The sequence below is a fragment of the Notothenia rossii genome, assembly GCF_949606895.1.
Source record: "Notothenia rossii genome assembly, chromosome: 8".
NCBI classification, from domain to species: domain Eukaryota; kingdom Metazoa; phylum Chordata; class Actinopteri; order Perciformes; family Nototheniidae; genus Notothenia; species Notothenia rossii.
This window is the reverse complement of record NC_136906.1, coordinates 82,324,459-82,344,977: the sequence shown is the minus strand read 5'-3', so window position 1 is coordinate 82,344,977 and position 20,519 is coordinate 82,324,459. Positions and strand designations below refer to the sequence as shown.

The following is a 20,519-nucleotide window of genomic DNA, read 5'->3' as shown; positions in this document are numbered from 1 at the left end:
GATATACACCTCAACATCAGCAGGAGAGGACTCTTTAAAGTAGAGACATTAAATACTGATATACACCTGAACATCAGCAGGAGAGGACTCTTTAAAGTAGAGACATTAAATACTGATATACACCTGAACATCAGCAGGAGAGGACTCTTTAAAGTAGAGACATTAAATACTGATATACACCTGAACATCAGCAGGAGAGGACTCTTTAAAGTAGAGACACTACATACTGATATACACCTGAACATCAGCAGGAGAGGACTCTTTAAAGTAGAGACATTACATACTGATATACACCTGAACATCAGCAGGAGAGGACTCTTTAAAGTAGAGACATTAAATACTGATATACACCTGAACATCAGCAGGAGAGGACTCTTTAAAGTAGAGACATTAAATACTGATATACACCTGAACATCAGCAGGAGAGGACTCTTTAAAGTAGAGACACTACATACTGATATACACCTGAACATCAGCAGGAGAGGACTCTTTAAAGTAGAGACATTACATACTGATATACACCTCAACATCAGCAGGAGAGGACTCTTTAAAGTAGAGACATTAAATACTGATATACACCTGAACATCAGCAGGAGAGGACTCTTTAAAGTAGAGACATTAAATACTGATATACACCTGAACATCAGCAGGAGAGGACTCTTTAAAGTAGAGACATTAAATACTGATATACACCTGAACATCAGCAGGAGAGGACTCTTTAAAGTAGAGACATTAAATACTGATATACACCTGAACATCAGCAGGAGAGGACTCTTTAAAGTAGAGACACTACATACTGATATACACCTGAACATCAGCAGGAGAGGACTCTTTAAAGTAGAGACATTACATACTGATATACACCTCAACATCAGCAGGAGAGGACTCTTTAAAGTAGAGACATTACATACTGATATACACCTCAACATCAGCAGGAGAGGACTCTTTAAAGTAGAGACACTACATACTGATATACACCTGAACATCAGCAGGAGAGGACTCTTTAAAGTAGAGACATTACATACTGATATACACCTGAACATCAGCAGGAGAGGACTCTTTAAAGTAGAGACATTACATACTGATATACACCTGAACATCAGCAGGAGAGGACTCTTTAAAGTAGAGACACTACATACTGATATACACCTGAGCATCAGCAGGAGAGGACTCTTTAAAGTAGAGACACTACATACTGATATACACCTGAACATCAGCAGGAGAGGACTCTTTAAAGTAGAGACATTACATACTGATATACACCTGAACATCAGCAGGAGAGGACTCTTTAAAGTAGAGACATTACATACTGATATACACCTGAACATCAGCAGGAGAGGACTCTTTAAAGTAGAGACACTACATACTGATATACACCTGAACATCAGCAGCAGAGGACTCTTTGAAGTAGCGACACGACATACTGATATACACCTGAACATCAGCAGGAGAGGACTCTTTAAAGTAGAGACACTACATACTGATATACACCTGAACATCAGCAGGAGAGGATTCTTTAAAGTAGAGACACTACATACTGATATACACCTGAACATCAGCAGGAGAGGACTCTTTAAAGTAGAGACACTACATACTGATATACACCTGAACATCAGCAGGAGAGGACTCTTTAAAGTAGAGACATTACATACTGATATACACCCGGACATCAGCAGGAGAGGACTCTTTAAAGTAGAGACACTACATACTGATATACACCTGAGCATCAGCAGGAGAGGACTCTTTAAAGTAGAGACAATACATACTGATATACACCCGAACATCAGCGGGAGAGGACTCTTTAAAGTAGAGACACTACATACTGATATACACCTGAACACCAGCAGGAGAGGACTCTTTAAAGTAGAGACAATACATACTGATACACACCTGAACATCAGCAGGAGAGGACTCTTTAAAGTAGAGACACTACATACTGATACACACCAGGGGCCTCATTTATAAAGCTTTGCCTAGGATTCACGTGGGTCGGTGGCGTACGTAGGACAAAGCAAATAAATAAATACGCACATATTTATTTATTTCTCCCAGTTATGTGTCTGTGTGCGCTGAGGAGTCTCAAACAGGCATTTGTTTAATCATTTGAGATTGGCTTTAATTCTTCATATATGATAAATGAGAGTTAACATTTTATTCATGGTATTATTTCCAAATATTTCTCTCCATTCTTCCTTCTGCCAACGGTGTCTCAGTTTCTCGTCCCTCCCGTCTCTGTGCTTAGTGCGTACGCAGGGCGCAGGGGTCAGAGTGTGCGTGGAGGACCGCACGTTTTCCCCTCAAGTTTGTTTTTTATAAATCGCAAACATTGCTTAGAAACTGACCTACGCCATCTTTTGAGTGTACGTTTATAAATGAACATCAGCAGGAGAGGACTCTTTAAAGTAGAGACACCCCCCTCCCCCAGCTGAAATAATAATGTCATCAGGATCAGACTCCAGCTGCAGGTGGAGATCAGATACTCCTCTAATTAAACAAATTCCTCTCACACACACACACACACACACACACACACACACACACACACACACACACACACACACACACACACACACACACACACACACACACACACACACACACACACACACACACACACAGCTGAGATGTTAAATAACAGGCTGCTGACAGGAAATGTTTTTGTGTGTGTGTGTGTGTGTGTGTGTGTGTGTGTGTGTGTGTGTGTGTGTCACCTGCTAATTCAAACTCAACTCATTTAAATCCCCTAAAAAACATCTTTAAGCCAAAACTGTTTACCTTTATTATATTAATAGTAAATATAGATAATTATATACGGTATTTATCTGACATGATTTTCTTCATGTACGCCTAAACAAACACACAGCCTCTCTCTCATTGGGTTTGTGTTCTGACGTGTTAAACCCAGATCTATCCAGAACAGACCCTGCAGATTCAACTCTAATATAACTCACTGTAATGAACAGCTTTCCTAAATCTGACGCTTCACTTCTGCCTGCCAGCTCGTCTTTTCATAAACTAAGTAAACAACAGCTAAACGTCTCTTTCTCATTCCTTATGTTTCATGATATCACTTCCTTTAATACTTCAGTTCTTTTCCTGCAGATGATATCCTTTGACCTCTTTTCGATATGTAAAGAATCTCTTCAACTTGTACTGATGTCTCAACAGGAAGCAATGCGATACGAGAGAATCAGCACATCTGATTTAAAGAGAAGTTAATAAAGAGTTTTAATTAAAGTGCAAAGTTTAAATGTTGAGTTGACAGAAAACACTAAATATTTACATGATGAAGTTGTTTTTCTGCATTTCAAAATAGTTTTAAAGGCGAGTTCAGGACAGCACAAAAGAACTGGGCTTATTTTCTCCCGACACTAAACACAGCTCACAAAACCCACTCCATCAACACTCAGAGCCGCTTCTGCTCCAAAGGACACTTCACTCACAGCCCAACACTCTCTGTCCCCCGACTACACACTGTGGGGCTCAATCTGAAACACACTCATCTGTTACGGCGTTCTGTGTGAAGGGAAGTCTGCAGAAACACACAAATACTATCGTGTTTTTTTAATTGGTCGTAAATGAATATGAGTCCGTGTTTTATCGTCTCATTAAACTGTGAACATGAGCAGTTTGATCTGTTTCATATGGGACAACTTCCAGCTAGGCTATGACTGTGTGTGTGTGTGTGTGTGTGTGTGTGTGTGTGTGTGTGTGTGTGTGTGTGTGTGTGTGTGTGTGTGTGTGTGTGTGTGTGTGTGTGTGTGTGTGTGCTTCAAAGCTGCAGCAGATCTGATTTAAAACCTCTCTCTGCAGGTCAAACCAGACCTAAGGAAACACGAAGTGCATCACAGCACGGGCGGTGCTGTCCTAGGGACTTGGCTTTGCAACTGGAAGGTCACCAGTTCAAGTCCCGGCAAGACCAAGTGCTACCGAGGTGTCCCTGAGCAAGGCACCGTTCACTACACTGCTCCCAGGGCGCCGTTCATAATGGCAGCACACTGCTCCGAACACTAGGATGGGTCAAATGCAGAGAAACCCTCTCGTTACACAGCTGCAGTGAGTGTGATATAAAGAGATCACAACAACATGCTCTACGCTGAAGTCAAAAAGCCAAGTCCAGTTTTGGGGCAACAGCAAAACAAGCTGCAGGTTTTAGCAGCAGGAGACACAGATAAAACAACTCCAAATGTTCTGTATTTAAATTTAAATTTATTAAAGTGCCTCTGGTCGACAGGAGCTCACCAACACAAGCTGTACGCTAAAGTAGAAAAGTTGAGAGTTAAAGAGTAAAGACAAGTCTGAGCCTAACTGCAGCTGACAGAAAACACTCAATATTTACATGATAACGTTGAATTTGTAGATTTAAAATGTGATTTCAGGGCGAATAACAGACACCAGGTCTGATTTAAAGAACTGGAGTTCACTAGAACGTGTTGTACATCACCGTGTAATGTCCAGTTCGTGTCAAGAAAAGTCTGGAAACACCTCGACTCGCTGCAGAGGTTTCAGAGTCTCGCAGCTCGACTAATGAGTTCAACCTCCAACAATAAAGCTTTATGTCCAAAAGCTGGTTTTCTGCATTTCAAATGTCAGATCGAAGGGAGAGAAAAGACTCCAAAGCTGCAGCAGATGTCATTTAAACAACTGGAGTTCACTGAAGCTCCCTCACATCCAGTCTCTGCTCCAGTCTCGGACTTTACACGCTCGGCAGGCTGCAGATGTTTCAGGTTCGAGCAGCACGACTAAAGAAGCAACCCTCCAGCAGGAACTGTTCATGTCATAAAGTGGATTTTCTGCTTTTAAAAGCTTTCATAAAGAGTTCTTTAAACACTTGAAACAGTTTAAGGTTCAGAGTTTCAGAGTAGAGCTTTTCTGAAGACATGAACTCTCTGCAGATTGCTCAGAGCTCAGAAGAACTGAAGGTGGTTTTCTGCATTTTAGATTCCCTTCAAAGGAGGGAAGCTGCTGCGGACTGAAAGACCAGGAGCTCACAGAAACACCTCGACACTCCGCAGGTGTTTCATCATAAAGTCTGCCGTTAACTCACATTAAAGGAGGAGTTCAGGCCCCCCAGCTGGAGCTTAACGCCCGGAGAAAAGTCTCTCTGCTCGGATGAATTTCTCCGGATCTCTGATGGAGGTTTTTTTACTCACATGTTCAGAGCAGCTGGTCCTCCAGCGGAGTCATAGTCCTCTCAAAGCCCCGAAATCTGCTTCAGATCCTCCGCGCAAAGTCTCCAAAACTCTCCAAAGTGTCCAAACCAACAAACCGACAGCGCGTGCAGTGTCCGCGGCGGTGCTTCTCTGACCGGGACCTCCCGGCGGGGCGGGGACGAAAACGGGAGGGGTGTTTTTTTTCAGTTTGTTTTTTTCAACTTTATGGAACGATGACTTTGTTGTTATTGTCATTATTATTGTTGTTATTTTATTTGTATTATTATTATTATTATTGATAGATAAGAGAATTAACATTTAAAAAATGAAAAATATTACATCAAATATAAACAATATAAAATTATTAAAATGAAAAGTCAAAAACACAACAGGATCCAAAATACTAGAGGACTTTTATAAGAGATTATTAAATATCACTATTATGATTATTTATTATTCTAAACATTAGCTTAAAGGTCCCACGTCATGCTTTCCCGGTTATTACCCGTCCCCTTGAGTGTTACGAAGGTTTTTATGCATGTAAACGGTCTGCAGAGTCACAAACCCAGAACACAGAAAAGACCTCCCCAAAACGCCTCGTTGGAGATTTCTAATTTTCCTTTGTTTTCTTCCTGGGTGTCGTGACGTAGGGATACCCAGTAGCCACGCCCAACGAGGCTCTGTTTCCTGTCTTGTGAGGGGAAATCTTCAATGTATGCCAATTTCTTGTTAACACTGTTCCTTCAGAGGTTCGAGCCGGTATTGTACTGTGTGCGTGGTGGCCTTTCAGGGAGCATAGCTTCACAAACCATGGAGCGATTCATACCGGATGTACACAGCGTAGGACACTGAAGGACGATGCTGTTCCTACTTTGTTTGGACCAGCGGGAGATTCGGGTACACAACCTGTAAGTATTCATTGTTGTTTGTGTATTTATGATGTTTAAAACAAACAAGGTATCTACCACGACTGTAAATGGGTAAACGTTTTTCTGGCTGCTAAGCCATTGACACAGTGCTAACAGTTTCCATATATCAACTCCAATGTTAGCAGATGGCCTTACATGTATCTCATAGCAGGAGAATGTCTGCATTCACACACAACATACTCATAGACAGTATACTCCGGGTGATTTACCGTACAGTCAGTCGTGAAACTTAATTACTTAGTTGGCGTTCCTAGCGTGTATTTTATGCCAGATACAATGAATGACCGAACGTAGCAGATAGGGCTGCAACAAACAGCTAATTTGATAATCGATTAATGAAACGATTAATTCGGACTATTCTGACTATTACTGTATGCCTTGCACAATTTCTCAAACGCTCTGATTTAGCCATCGACTTTTAGATTTAGCTTGAGGTTGTTTTAGGCATGTGGAAACTAACAATGAAGACAATAAAGATGAATACTCGATTCAAAAATACATATATTATTAAATTAACTAAACACATTTTGAACATTGCTTTTTATTTAATTAAATAAATAATATTCCACGTCAAAAGAAACAACAATGTTTTAACAAATCGTATTAAATAATCTGATGACAGAACTGTGAACAGAATAGCTGAAACTTTAACAAACTAAATAACTCAGTTACCTCTAATCATGAACCCATGTTTGTATCATTGAGTTAACTCTGTGTGTTGCTGCTAGCATACAGAACACCTGATGTGGAAACGTTACTCGTGGACGGGGCTACAGAGCTACTAGAAAGAGAGTGGAACCCGGTTCATTCCTCCGTCTGGATGTGGTGCACTTTGATAAATGTTTAGACAAATTGCTCGTGTTACCGCCCTTACATGATCAACTCTCTCGGCAAGGAGCATTGTCCACCTCACCTCGGGCGCAGTTGTTGCTCATGATGTTTAATGGTTCTGTGCTTCAGTAACTGCTGAGGTTTGCTGAAGAAAAGAGGGAGCAGATTGCCGGCCTCTTTCCTTTTTATACCGGAAGGAGGCCCAAGGGCGGGGCCCACCTTGCGGGTGGGCGTGGACTACAAGTGTTTCAGTGCTGCGCGGGTGCGCAGGGGGATTACCCAATAGCGATAGCCTTAGAGGGCGAAGCCATATATGAAATAGAACGCTCACCACACACACACACACACACACACACACACACACACACACACACACACACACACACACACACACACACACACACACACACACACACACACACACACACACACACACACACACACACACACACACACACACACACACACACACACACACACACACACACACACACACACACACACACACAATGGCATAGTACCAGCGAGAGCAGCAGCGCATTTGAAACTTGGAAATATAACCACTATTTTCAATTTGTGGGGATAAAAACATTACGGTAAAATGTAAACTGTGTGCAGGACAGAAAGCATTGTTCACATCGAATAACAGCAATGCCAATCTCCTGAAGCACCTAAGTAATGTACATGGGGCTATACAACTAGTCGCCAAAGACCCCACCCTCTCAACCACCGGCAGTGACCCAGATGGAGCAACACCATCTAAACAGCCAAAAAACGATTTTTTAAAATCGCCACATGTCACCCAGAGTCAACTAAACAGATTGCCAGGTTGAGGACATGCTGCCCATCGCAACGGTCGAGTCTGAGCCTTCAGAGAACTAGTCAGCAAAAAAACAACACAAAAACTTGTATTTGTATTGTTATTATTTGTATTATTATGACTGTACTTTAAAGTAAAGTAAAGTAACTTGTTACTAGTTACTTTTATAATTTAGTAACTAATAAAGTAACTACGTAGTTAAGTGGTTACTTTTTTGAGAGCAGTAACTATAACTATTACTAGTTACTTTTTAAAAGTAACTAGCCCAACACTGATCCCGGGCATCCTTACATTGTTTATCTGTGAGGCTGATCTCACCAGAATGCGTACAAATGACACGACTTTGCAAAGTCCGTTTCTGCGTGCGTATGATACGCCCACGTTACGTTTCTTATGAACGTATGTGAAATACGTTTTTTTTCTACAATTTTCTCCGACGTTACGTTTGTTGTGAACGTATCTTAAATGCGTTTATTTTCTACATATCTTTGTCATTTATTTAACCCTAACCCTAACCCTATACGCTGCTGTGTCGTTTATTGCACCGCAAACATTAAAACTGTCATTGGAACGGCGATCAAGCCTGAAGCCCCAGAGCTCTGTGTTTTAATGTTTGAGGTCAGCGTATCGTATGCACGCAAAAACGGAGTTCTGCGTATCTATTGCACGACTTTGCAAAGTGGTGTCATATGTATGCATTCTGGTGAGATCAGGTTGATCGTACTTTACTCTGGAGAGCTGTTTAAGGTAATAAAGAAACAGCATGATGGGATGCACCAGCAGAGAGAACCAAATAAAGCACTTTTATTTAATGTATGATTTGCTGCATATCAGGAATAAAGCCAAATCCTCTGTCGTACCATATTGAAGTATCATTATTTTGCATCGTGTTGAATCGTATCGCCCTGTATCGCATAATGTTGAATCAAATCGTATCGAACTGTATCGCAACAGGGGTGAATCGTATCGTATCGCATCGCCTGTTGTTTCAAATGTATCGTTAATGTATCGTATCGTGGCAACGTATCGAGATGCACATCCCTACTTTACAGAGATGCTGGATGAGAAACCAATGTGAGTTTGGAACATTGAACAATGTCCATCTATTCTAGTAGACCTCAACAATGGAACTATGATCAGTAGAGATGGCCATGACACGGGACCTTTAAGACCACACCTTTAGAAAAAGACTCATGACATTATACAACAAATCAGTTAAATGGTACAAAAGTAAAAATATGTATCTAGCACGAGTTCTGATCTGATCCTGAGTCCTGGATCCTGAGTCCTGAGTCCTGAGTCCTGGATCCTGAGTCCTGAGTCCTGGATCCTGAGTCCTGGATCCTGAGTCCTGGATCCTGGATACTGGATACTGGATACTAAGTCCTTGATCCTGAGTCCTGTATCCTGGATCCTGAGTCCTGGATCCTGAGTCCTGGATCATGGATCCTGAGTCCTGGATCCTGGATCCTGGATACTGAGTCCTGGATCCTGAGTCCTGGATCCTGGATCCTGGATACTGAGTCCTGGATCCTGAGTCCTGGATCCTGAGTCCTGGATCCTGGATCCTGGATACTGAGTCCTGGATCCTGAGTCCTGATTCCTGGATCCTGAGTCCTGGATCCTGAGTCCTGGATCCTGACTCCTGGATCCTGAGTCCTGGATCCTGAATATTGAGTCCTGGATCCTGAGTCCTGGGTCCTGAGTCCTGGGTCCTGAGTCCTGGGTCCTGAGTAAAATCCCCTGAGTCAAATCCCCTGAGACCAATGTAAATGTGTGATAGTGGGTTGTATAAATGAACTCTGATTGATTGATATTTACCAGATGAGACCTTTTATTTTGAAAGGACTTCCCAGGGTTTAGCAGATAACTGCAGAACAATGGGCGCCTGAACGCAGCCTCATTTGACTCCAAGCGTCACTCGTTGACTTCCTGCTGATAAAAACTGATTATCATCGTGGTGATGAATGAAGGGAGAGCTGTGTCAGAGGAGCCACTTCCTTTATAACCTCCTTTAGCTTAGGAACCACTGGACCTCCCTAACCGAAAGGAGAGGAGAAAATGCTGCCCCACAATGCATTGCAGCCGCAGCATTTGCCGTCACACAACAGTCGGCCGTTCAAGGACACAAACGATTATGACGGAGAAATGATATCATGAAAGTTACGGTGCTTATTAAGCATTTTAAAACGTATGTGGTAAGTTGCCAAAGTGCTTTGTTTTGAACGTTCATCAGTATTATAATCAAAAAGAGAAATATGAACGATAAAGTCAAATAAAGTCAACATTTCACTGAGCTGTGTGGGGTCTGTTCATCTTTTAAAAGATGTTTGAATGGTGATATACACAGTGATAGATGTTAAGGACTAACGTTTATAATAAATACATTTGTATTTATTTTAAGATATTTTCATACAATCATACGTATTGGGATCATTTGTATTAATGTGGACCGGAGGGAGAGGGTGACGAGCAGAAGTTTCACTTTCCTTTTTATTTCAATTCCAACTTTGGTCATGAAGAATATGTTTCTCTGTTGTTCATAAAGCATAAAGCAACAGCATCAGAGTCTCTAGATGAGTTTACAGTAGTCCCTCCTTCTTATTAAACAGCCATGTAGTCCGCTTGTTACGTTCCCTCCTAATCTAGGGGTAGGAAGGGAAGTAACAAAGCACAGAAATGACCAGGCACGAGAAGAAAGAGCGGAAACTGATCTTCTGAAGCCACAAAGGGACGTTTAATTACCGATGATGGACAAGCAGAAAACAGGCTCACCAGCCAACTTGCAAAGCTAATTAAAATACAAATATAACCAGGTCCCACACAGAGACAGAGACGGAGACGGAGACAGAGACAGAGACAGAGACAGAGACAGAGACAGAGACAGAGACAGAGACACCATGCAGCAGCCAGAGGAGAAGGGGAGAGTGACTGCAGCCTTTCTCAGGTCCTTTATGGAGGCCCTGATTGGTGATTGGGAGCACCTGGGGGAGAAGCTGCACCTGGAGACAATATAGAGGGAGAGACACACACACACACACACACACACACACACCCCCCAAAATAACAGTGCCAGAGACTGGCGACCCCTGTTCTAGAAAGACGATGTGTTTTTAGGATATCAAGAAGCGTATAGAACAAACAATGGGTGTCTTGATGAACATGTATCCATGCTGGAAGTAGACTCAGATGTTAGGAGTGATAGAGATTCTAATATATGCGTCCATTGAAGCATTGCATGAAGTCTGTTGCTGATCAGAGGCTGTTGTTGGGGCAGAGCATGCAGGCCAGCCCGACCGTCACCAAGGTTCAAGAAAACTGCAGGTTATTTGAAATAAAGTCTGGGGAGTTTCCTGTTTACCGCTGCCTAATAAAAACTAAATCACATTTTAAACCAAATAAATCTTTCACTCTTTAATAATGTCTGTCTGCAGTGGGAACCAATGGGCCACAGACAGGAAGTGGGACAGTGTTTAGAGACGGACCAACTCAATAAGATGTTTTTTAATTCCTCTCTAATTCCCACTCCTTCATCTTGAAGCTGATGCAACATTTCAAATGAAATGCTTTTGTGACATTTGGAGGAAAGTTCTGGTATTTTCAAACCTTTATTGTGAAAAGGTTCAAAGGAAGTTCCTCTCCTTCCTCACAGGCAGATTTAAAAATGTCCAAAACAAAACTGAGGCTTCCCATCGAAGCTCGTTAAAGATAGAAATACTCGAAGAGGGTGGAACAATTATTTCCCAAGAATCAGAGGAACGCTTTTAGCTCTCATGAACTGAGACGGAGATTTAAAAAGGAAGAAAAGTTCAGATAAAGTTTGTTTTACGTCTAAAGAATACATGAATGTTCCTGCAGGACTCCCACAATGCATTAGGATTGTTCAAGGAGCTCGCACTCATTTAGGTTTGATTTAAATCTAATTAATTGGTAATACATGGGTGAGAAGAGATCAGATTATTCGCTGCTGCCGCCATCTGTGCTCCGAGCGTCTCTCGGTCACGAGGCAACGGGGGCAGAGGCTTCTTACCCTCCGCCCATTCTGCTGCCTGTGGGAGCAGATGGCCTGCCAGGCTCTCATCAAGGGGGGGGCATGCCAGGACACGCGGTGTCCGTGAGGCCCTGCACCCTGAGGATCCCCACCATACCAGCCACTGGGGCATTCGTCTTCAGTGGCTGTTGCCACAACGCCTCCACGCACTGCTAGATATCTGGTAACGGGGGCGAAACGAAGGCTGGCTGCGCCGGGTGGACCGGGCCCCAGAACCCCTGCCGGAAGCGGCTCAACGGTTTCGGCGGCAGTGGTGGGGGGAGCGGTAGCTCCCCGTCACAGACTCGGGTGACGGACTTCCATGGAAGCCAGACCCGGAAGTTCCCGACAACGAGAAGTCCTCGTCATCCTCCTCCCCGGCACCCTGAGCCGTGGAAGCGCCCGGCAGGCAGTGCAGGACGGCGAAGGTTTCGAGCCGTCCCCGGCGTGGTCAGGCCCCAAACACTCAAAGCAGAGGTGGTGGGGATCGGCGCCCGCTATTAAGCCAGGGCACGAAGGACAGGCCCGGGGCTTTAGAAGTGGCGACTCCCTGAAGGTATGATAACTTATATCTTCTTCTTTCAAAGGTGTTGTCCCGCTCGCTGAAGAGAAAGGGATGACAGTCAGGAGGCGTAGCCGCCTTATACACTCTGTGCCTGCGCGCGCATTCAGGTGGGCTCGCACTGATTGACCGCCTGTTGAGGCTGCTGCCTTCCTGGTCCTCTTAGCTGTGTTAATCTGTATGTAAATGAGCTGTGCGGTTGCCCTGACGTGATTGGCTGCCATCTCCTGAAGATTGTGATTGGAGCACGCCGGGCCCGACGCACTCCATTCGCAGCGCACAGCCGGCGCACACCTGCTGGAGATGACTTCAAAGCCTGGAGACAATCATCACTCCGGAGGCTCTGACATGTGGACAGACGCCTCTCGCTACTTGCTCCTGAGACAGATCTGTTAACTGTGGCTGAACTCGTGTGATATTGTGTGTTAGTTAGTGTTTAGAGTAGTTTAGGATTTTGTGACTGTTGCCTTTAGTTCAGCTGTTTTTTGTACAGAATCCTTTTGTTAGTTGTACCACTTTTAAAGTGAGGTTTTGTTTTGTTCCTTATTTAGTGTATTAGTATTTATTTTCCCTGCATGCAGTTAGACTCCTTTGTTTACCCTGCTATTTAAAATAAACCCTTTATAATTATACCAATTCCAACTGTGGTGTGTTGCATTTCCTCATCCCTGGGGACGTCACACCGCCGTTCAAAGGACAGCGTGGTTTTCCCCCAAAAGTGGGCGGAGCCATAACTGTCGCTTGGAAGTGACGCATGTGTTGCTCTCATGTATGTGTTAACAAACTTGCTAATAAATCTGATTCTGATTCTATAAAACGGTTTCAATGATATTACTTTAATTTATTTTCTAAACCTGAACTATTATCAGAATAGAAGAATAATAATTAATTGTTTGTATGAAAAACCCCACAATCCTCTCTGTTGAATGATTGATAATCACAGGTGGAAAACAGGTCTTTAAATCTAAGCTCACAGATGTCATCAGAACAAAGTCTTCCATGTGTTAGACATGTTGAGTGAGTGCAGCCCGAGAACAGAGAAGTCACCGTGAACATCAACAATTTTATTCAAATAAATCAACGGAGGTTCTGGCAGATCTGAGTTTAAAGTCCAGAAGAACAAAGAACAGATCATGGTACACACAGAGACGGATGGAAACACGTCAAAATAAAATACTTCAGAGCAAAACAGAAAGCAGCGAGAGGACGTCCCCAGCAGCAGATTCATTCACGTCTCATTTGTGTATTTGCACTTTATCTGGGAGAACATGGGGTTAGAGACTGGTGTTGTGATTGGTTAGAGATGTCCCGCCCCTAAACCATCAATCACGTACAGAAGGTTGTGGGCTAGCCAATAGGAGGAGAGACGTTTTACAGAGAAGACATTTTAAAATCTGAATATTTACGGTTTGTAAACTTTTTTAACTTTTTTCTTTCATCGCTTGTCAGTTTTTTCGGAGTCACAGTGAGTTTTAAAGCGGATCAGCTAATCAGCGAAGGATCCTTTGACAGAATCAGGTCAACAGAATAAATACAGAAGAGGGTGAGGGCGACATGAGAAAAGGTTTTTGAGATCTGGACAAAAGGGATTTTTTGGGGGGAATTCTGTGGAAATTCAAAATCCTGACTTTTCTCAAGATTCTGACGTTTCTCCAAATTTAGATTTTTTTTATCTCAGAATTCAAACTTTAATCTGAAAATGTAATTTTGGAATAAAAAATTATTTTTGGGTTATAAATCAAATGTATGTTCACGTGGCCCTGACACTCTGCCGTAAAAAGGCTGAACAATCAAAATAAAGTTTGTTAATGTGAATCAAAGTGATCAGTGTCAGAGGAGTGTCAACGTGTTTTAAACACATTCTTCAACTTATTCTACTCGAGCTCGTTTTAATTTGTTTGATGTTTATGAAACATTTCTGTTGCTATGTCTCATTGTTTTAATTTTCTTTTTTGAATAAATGACATTAAACCTTGTTGTTGCTGATATGGTTTATAGAAACACACTCTCATGCATGTTGATATCAGCTAAAATGTTATGTTAATGAAGCTTTGCTCTTCAAACTGTAGTTATGATTGAGGATGAGGAAGAGGAGGAGGAGGAAGGCTTCACTCGTGTCCGGTGGTGAGAAGGCGCAGAGCTTGTTGCAGGTTAGTCACGGCTGTGCTCACGTCCTCGTACTGAAGAGCGCTGCCAGCGTATTTACACAGCTTCTGGGCCTTGGTGAAGTCATCAGCGGTGAGATGCACTCCTGGAGAGAGAGAGAGAGAGAGAGAGGGGGGGGGGTCAGAGTCTGCAGAGCCACACCCACTATCAGAGGCTGCTCCTCGGGGACTGAAGGGCGGGGGCCGACAGAAACAAGCTGACCAAACACTGGTTCAGGTTCCATCCCCCCAGGAGGCTCTCATCGTGGGGAGACGGCAGAAAGAAGAATCTCTTGGAGAACTCACGCTGAGTTTAGAGTTTGTTTACATTTCAGAATAAAGCTTTGGCTCTGAGTTCATGGGATGTTGAACAAAACCTGATCGGGAAAACAGAATTCAATTGTTTTAAGAATTTGACTTTTTTGTAACATTTCAACTTTAAAAAAAAAAAGAATTTCACTTTTTCAAAATTCTTTCTTAAACTGTGAATTTTTTATTGCTTTTTTCCCATAGTTCTATATTTTTTAAATTCTTCTCAGAATTTGACTTTATTTCTCATAATTTAATTTAATATGTGCTTGCCTCTTTATTTTACGATACTCTTCCACTCTACCTATCTTGACTTTTTTTTAAAGAAATTACAATAAATCCTCATAGTTTAATATTTCTTCAGAATTAGAATATTTTCCATAATTTTAACTTTTTTTCATAATTTCCCCTTTTTTTATCTTACTTTAATAATTTTCCTATAATTTAACTTTTTTTTCATAATTTTTCTCATAATTTCACTTTTCTTAAAATGTGATTTTTTTTCTCAGAATTTCACAGGAAAATAAAGACTTAAAAATAGTAAGCCTGTGTGTGTGTGTGTGTGTGTGTGTGTGTGTGTGTGTGTGTGTGTGTGTGTCTGGTGTGTGTGTGTGTGTCTGGTGTGTGTGTGTGTGTCTGGTGTGGTGTGTGTGGTGTGTGTGTGTGTGTGTGTGTGTGTGTGTGTGTGTGTGTGTGTGTGTGTGTGTGTGTGTGTGTGTCTGGAGTGTGTGTGTGTGTGTGTGTGTGTGTGTGTGTGTGTGTGTGTGTGTGTGTGTGTGTGTGTGTGTGTGTGTGTGTGTGTGTGTGTGTGTGTGTGTGTGTGTGTGTGTGTGTGTGTGTGCACGCTCACCCTCTTGCTGACCCTGCATCAGTCTGGGGTCCACAGGGAGGGGAACTGATCTGGGAATAGGCACTGGTTTAGCGGCTTCTGTTGGGACAGAAAAAACACCTTAAGTTAAGATTTAATAAATATATATATTAAAAACTATGTCATTTAATTTTATATACAATTTTATTTCAGGCAGCCTTTTTTTTTTTAAAGAAATATGACTTTTTTTCCCTCATACTTTTTTTTATTTCACTTTATTTTTGAATTTGACTGGGTGTTGACTTTTTTCTCATATTTTGACTTTTTGATTGAAACTGAATTATTTTCTCATAGTTTAATATTTTCTCAGAATTAGATTTTTTTTAAAGAATTTGACATTTTTCTAAAAATGTTGACTTTTTATTTGACTTGACATTTTGACTTTCTCACAGTTCAATATGTTTTCATAAATTTGACTTTTTCTCTTAATATGGGACTTTTTGTTTTGTGTAATATTTTTTCAGACTTCCTTCCAGTCTCTCACCCGAGGCGGGCGGGGGGGGGGGGGGGGTCCAGTTCTGCTGGGTGTTGACTGTTTTCTCATATTTTGACTTTTAAAAAAAAAACTGAATTATTTCCTCATAGTTTAATATTTTCTAAGAATTTGATTTTTTTTTCCTAATTTCACTTTTTCTCTTAATATGGGACTTTTTTTTGTTTAATATTTTTTCGGAACTTTATTTTTATAAACTATTTTTTATTTCACTCTCTTTTCGAATTTGATCGCGAAAAGTTGACTTTTCTTTTCAGAATTTGACTTTGACTTCTTCCTGTCTCTCACCTGAGGCGGGGGGCATCTCTGCGGGAGTGTTGGCTGGAGCGTGGGCCCCCGGTGGGATATGGATGTTGTTGTAGTTCGGGTTGGGGGGGCCTGATGGAGCAGATCCTGGACCCCCCGGAGAGAAGCCGATCCCCGGGGCTGGACCTTGGTTCTGGTCCTGGTTCTGGTCAAAGGACCCTGAAGATGGGCCCCCCCTGAAGGAAGCCCCGTGATCGGAGAAACCTCCAGCTCCATACTCATCTACCAGAGAGAGGAGAGGAGATAATGGTGAGATGAATACACATGTCATCATTATTATTATATTAATACTGGCTGCGACCAGTCCATCCATTACTGTAAGAAGAATCTGTTCAAATGACCCGAGCAAAACATTCTTTAAAAACTGTAATCTACCCGCTACAGACAGACATGTCAGTAACTCCGCTAACCTACCTTCTACCACACTTTCTACGTGTTACACTTATTTTATTTGATGAATACTGCTGCTACTTATCTACCTGAATGTGACCTTCTGTAAATAGTAATAATGCTTAATTTAAATACAAAGTGCATTCCCTCCAATAAAAGGAATTCTGATTCTGATGAACGCAGCTGGTAGAGTTTGTTCTTTAAAATGCAAAGTAATGAAAGTGAAGAGGAGATTGAAGCGGCTGTGAATCTGTGAGGGAACAGGAATGGAGTTTGTCCGAAAGCATTGACTTCTCAAAAAGGTGTGAAAAGAAACCGGGCGTAGAAATGAAATGTTTCTGCTGATGGAGTTTAAAGCTTTCGGCCTCGCCTGGTTTTATCACAAAGAAATCGGAGAATACAAAACGAAGTAAAACGATCAGAATTCCTGAGAGTGAGATGGAGCTGTCGGGCAGACAGAGCGTGGATCCCAGTCACAGGTCTGCAGAGAGAACGTGGTTTACAGGAAAAATGTCTCAGCCTATCGGATCAGCGTGATTATTATACTGCTGCATTTTAGGAGCAACAGCTCTGAATCATGACTTTGGCAAAGTGCAGAGCTTTGACATATAAATGAACTTAAAGCTGAGCGAGCCGCAGAATGCTGATGGAGCGCCTCACTGCCGGGGAAACATCTCGCAGCGTGTTGAAGCTGCGGTCTGATTCCACATACTGCTTTTTCCCGTAAGGACTTTTGTTCTGGAAGATAGAAATCTTTCTCCCAGTGCTTCTCGTGGGCCTGCAGGCCAGCTGACAGCACCTCCCCACCCTGAGCGGCAGGGTCATATGGAAGAAGTGAGAACTAAACATCAGAAAGAAGTGAAGAAAGAAGTGAAGAAAGAAGTGAAGAAAGAAGTAAAGAAAGAAGTAAAGAAAGAAGTGAAGAAAGAAGAAAGAAGTAAAGAAAGAAGTGAAGAAAGAAGTGAAGAAAGAAGTAAAGAAAGAAGTGAAGAAAGAAGTGAAGAAAGAAGTGAAGAAAGAAGAAAGAAGTGAAGAAAGAAGAAAGAAGTGAAGAAAGAACTGAAGAAAGAAGTGAAGAAAGAAGTGAAGAAAGAAGAAAGAAGTGAAGAAAGAAGTGAAGAAAGAAGTGAAGAAAGAAGAAAGAAGTGAAGAAAGAAGTAAAGAAAGAAGAAAGAAGTGAAGAAAGAAGTGAAGAAAGAAGTAAAGAAAGAAGAAAGAAGTGAAGAAAGAAGTGAAGAAAGAAGTGAAGAAAGAAGTAAAGAAAGAAGTGAAGAAAGAAGTGAAGAAAGAAGAAAGAAGTGAATAAAGAAGAAAGAAGTGAAGAAAGAAGTGAAGAAAGAAGAAAGAAGTGAAGAAAGAAGTGAAGAAAGAAGTGAAGAAAGAGGTGAAGAAAGAAGTGAAGAAAGAAGTGAAGAAAGAAGAAAGAAGTGAAGAAAGAAGTGAAGAAAGAAGAAAGAAGTGAAGAAAGAAGAAAGAAGTGAAGAAAGAAGTGAAGAAAGAAGAAAGAAGTGAAGAAAGAAGAAAGAAGTGAAGAAAGAAGTGAAGAAAGAAGTGAAGAAAGAAGAAAGAAGTGAAGAAAGAAGTGAAGAAAGAAGTGAAGAAAGAAGTGAAGAAAGAGGTGAAGAAAGAAGTGAAGAAAGAAGTGAAGAAAGAAGTGAAGAAAGAGGTGAAGAAAGAAGTAAAGAAAGAAGTGAAGAAAGAAGAAAGAAGTGAAGAAAGAAGTGAAGAAAGAAGTGAAGAAAGAAGTACAGAAAGAAGTGAAGAAAGAAGTAGAGAAAGAAGTGAAGAAAGAAGAAAGAAGTAAAGAAAGAAGGGAAGAAAGAAGTGAAGAAAGAAGTGAAGAAAGAAGTGAAGAAAGAAGAAAGAAGTAAAGAAATAAGTGAAGAAAGAAGTGAAGAAAGAAGTAAAGAAAGAAGTGAAGAAAGAAGTAAAGAAAGAGGTGAAGAAAGAAGTGAAGAAAGAAGTGAAGAAAGAAGTGAAGAAAGAAGAAAGAAGTAAAGAAAGAGGTGAAGAAAGAAGTGAAGAAAGAAGTGACTGCAGTCTGCAGGTCCTGCAGACAGCAAGACCTGCAGACTGCAGACAGCAGGACCTGCAGACTGCGGGACCTGCAGACAGCGGGACCTGCAGACAGCGGGACCTGCAGACTGCGTTTCCTGCAGACAACGGGACCTGCAGACTGCAGACAGCGGGACCTGCTGACTGCGGGACCTGCAGACTGCGTTTCCTGCAGACAACGGGACCTGCTGACAGCGGGACCTGCAGACTGCAGACAGCGGGACCTGCAGACAGCAGGACCTGCTGACAGCAGGACCTGCAGACTGCAGACAGCGGGACCTGCAGACAGCAGGACCTGCAGACAGCAGGACCTGCAGACAGCGGGACCTGCAGACAGCAGACAGCAGGACCTGCAGACAGCGGGACCTGCAGACAGCAGACAGCAGGACCTGCAGACAGCAGGACCTGCAGACAGCAGACAGCAGGACCTGCAGACAGCAGGACCTGCAGACAGCAGGACCTGCAGACAGCAGGACCTGCAGACAGCGGGACCTGCAGACAGCAGGACCTGCAGACAGCAGACAGCAGGACCTGCAGACAGCAGGACCTGCAGACAGCAGGACCTGCAGACAGCAGGACCTGCAGACAGCGGGACCTGCAGACAGCAGACAGCAGGACCTGCAGACAGCGGGACCTGCAGACAGCAGACAGCAGGACCTGCAGACAGCAGGACCTGCAGTCTGCAGGACCTGTAGACAGCAGGACCTGCAGACAGCAGGACCTGCAGACAGCGGGACCTGCAGACAGCGCTGCCTTCGACACCATGTTAACACCGGCCTCTGTCCTTCCTGCCTCCTCGCAGGCCTTAAGAGGAGACCCGACACCTCGCTAACGTCCCATTAAACTGTTAGGGCTGTGTTTGTGCAGCCTCACGCTCTCTCCGGAGCCACATCTGGAAACATTAGGATTCTGCTGACATGTTGGAGAGAGCATCAACAGAAACAGACTTTATGAGATAATACAGAGAGACAGGTTATATTACATTACTGTCAAAGTCATTCGTTTAAAGTGTGGATGCGTTCAGCGGAAAGTACATTTATTCAAGTATTTGAACATAATTGTACTTGATTTGGGTATTCGTGCTTCTTTCTACCCCATTGAAGGAAACGTATTTGATTCCAGTGTATATTTGAAACCGTTATTATGTTCTGGTTTGATTATTATTGCGTCTATTGGTTTTCACAGACCCGTACGAGGGATATTAAATAATTGAAACCAAGTGAAAATGTAAGTAAAATAGTGTGTCTGCGAATGGGTGTTTCCAAATTGAACTATTTAAAATGCAGCCCCTGTATTTCCAAATGTCCTGCATGTATGATATTTGGTGGGTACATTTAAAACGTGAGGACGACAAAAAAAGTCAATCGGACCGAGTTCGTGAACCAAACAGGAAGTCGGACATTTCTTTATTCTGTGTTGCTTTTTGACCATTTCAGGGTTGTGTGTTTGACCGAACACCTCAAACAGTTTCCATCTGATCGACTTCAAATGTGTCCCGTACATTCTGAAGACATTGAGGATGAATCCTTATAAAAAGCTTTACCATAGGTCCTTGTGTTTGTTGGTCAAAGCCCCAGCATGAATGTGCTGTGGGCCGTTTGGAGCCGCTTCCTGCCCTGAAGGAGCAGC

The 20,519-nt window shown here is 42.4% G+C and overlaps 2 protein-coding genes across 5 annotated transcripts in view; both read right to left on the bottom strand.

The window, feature by feature from the left end:
• adgrg6 (adhesion G protein-coupled receptor G6) overlaps positions 1-5,296 on the bottom strand; it is a 104,401-nt gene extending 99,105 nt beyond the window's left edge. For all 4 annotated transcript variants that reach the window (XM_079643514.1, XM_079643515.1, XM_079643517.1 and 1 more), the window contains exon 1: positions 5,154-5,296. In XM_079643514.1, the coding sequence (XP_079499640.1) occupies positions 5,154-5,155 (2 nt within the window). In that variant the 5' untranslated portion in view covers positions 5,156-5,296. The remainder of the gene's footprint in view (positions 1-5,153) is intronic.
• An 8,078-nt stretch (positions 5,297-13,374) lies between these two features.
• The window catches only part of vta1 (vesicle (multivesicular body) trafficking 1), a 36,333-nt gene continuing 29,188 nt past the window's right edge, over positions 13,375-20,519 (bottom strand). The window contains exons 6-8 of the mRNA XM_079642142.1: positions 16,428-16,667; positions 15,629-15,706; positions 13,375-14,576 (exon numbers count right to left, since the gene is read on the bottom strand). Coding sequence (XP_079498268.1) covers positions 14,434-14,576; positions 15,629-15,706; positions 16,428-16,667 — 461 coding nt within the window. The 3' untranslated portion in view covers positions 13,375-14,433. The remainder of the gene's footprint in view (positions 14,577-15,628; positions 15,707-16,427; positions 16,668-20,519) is intronic.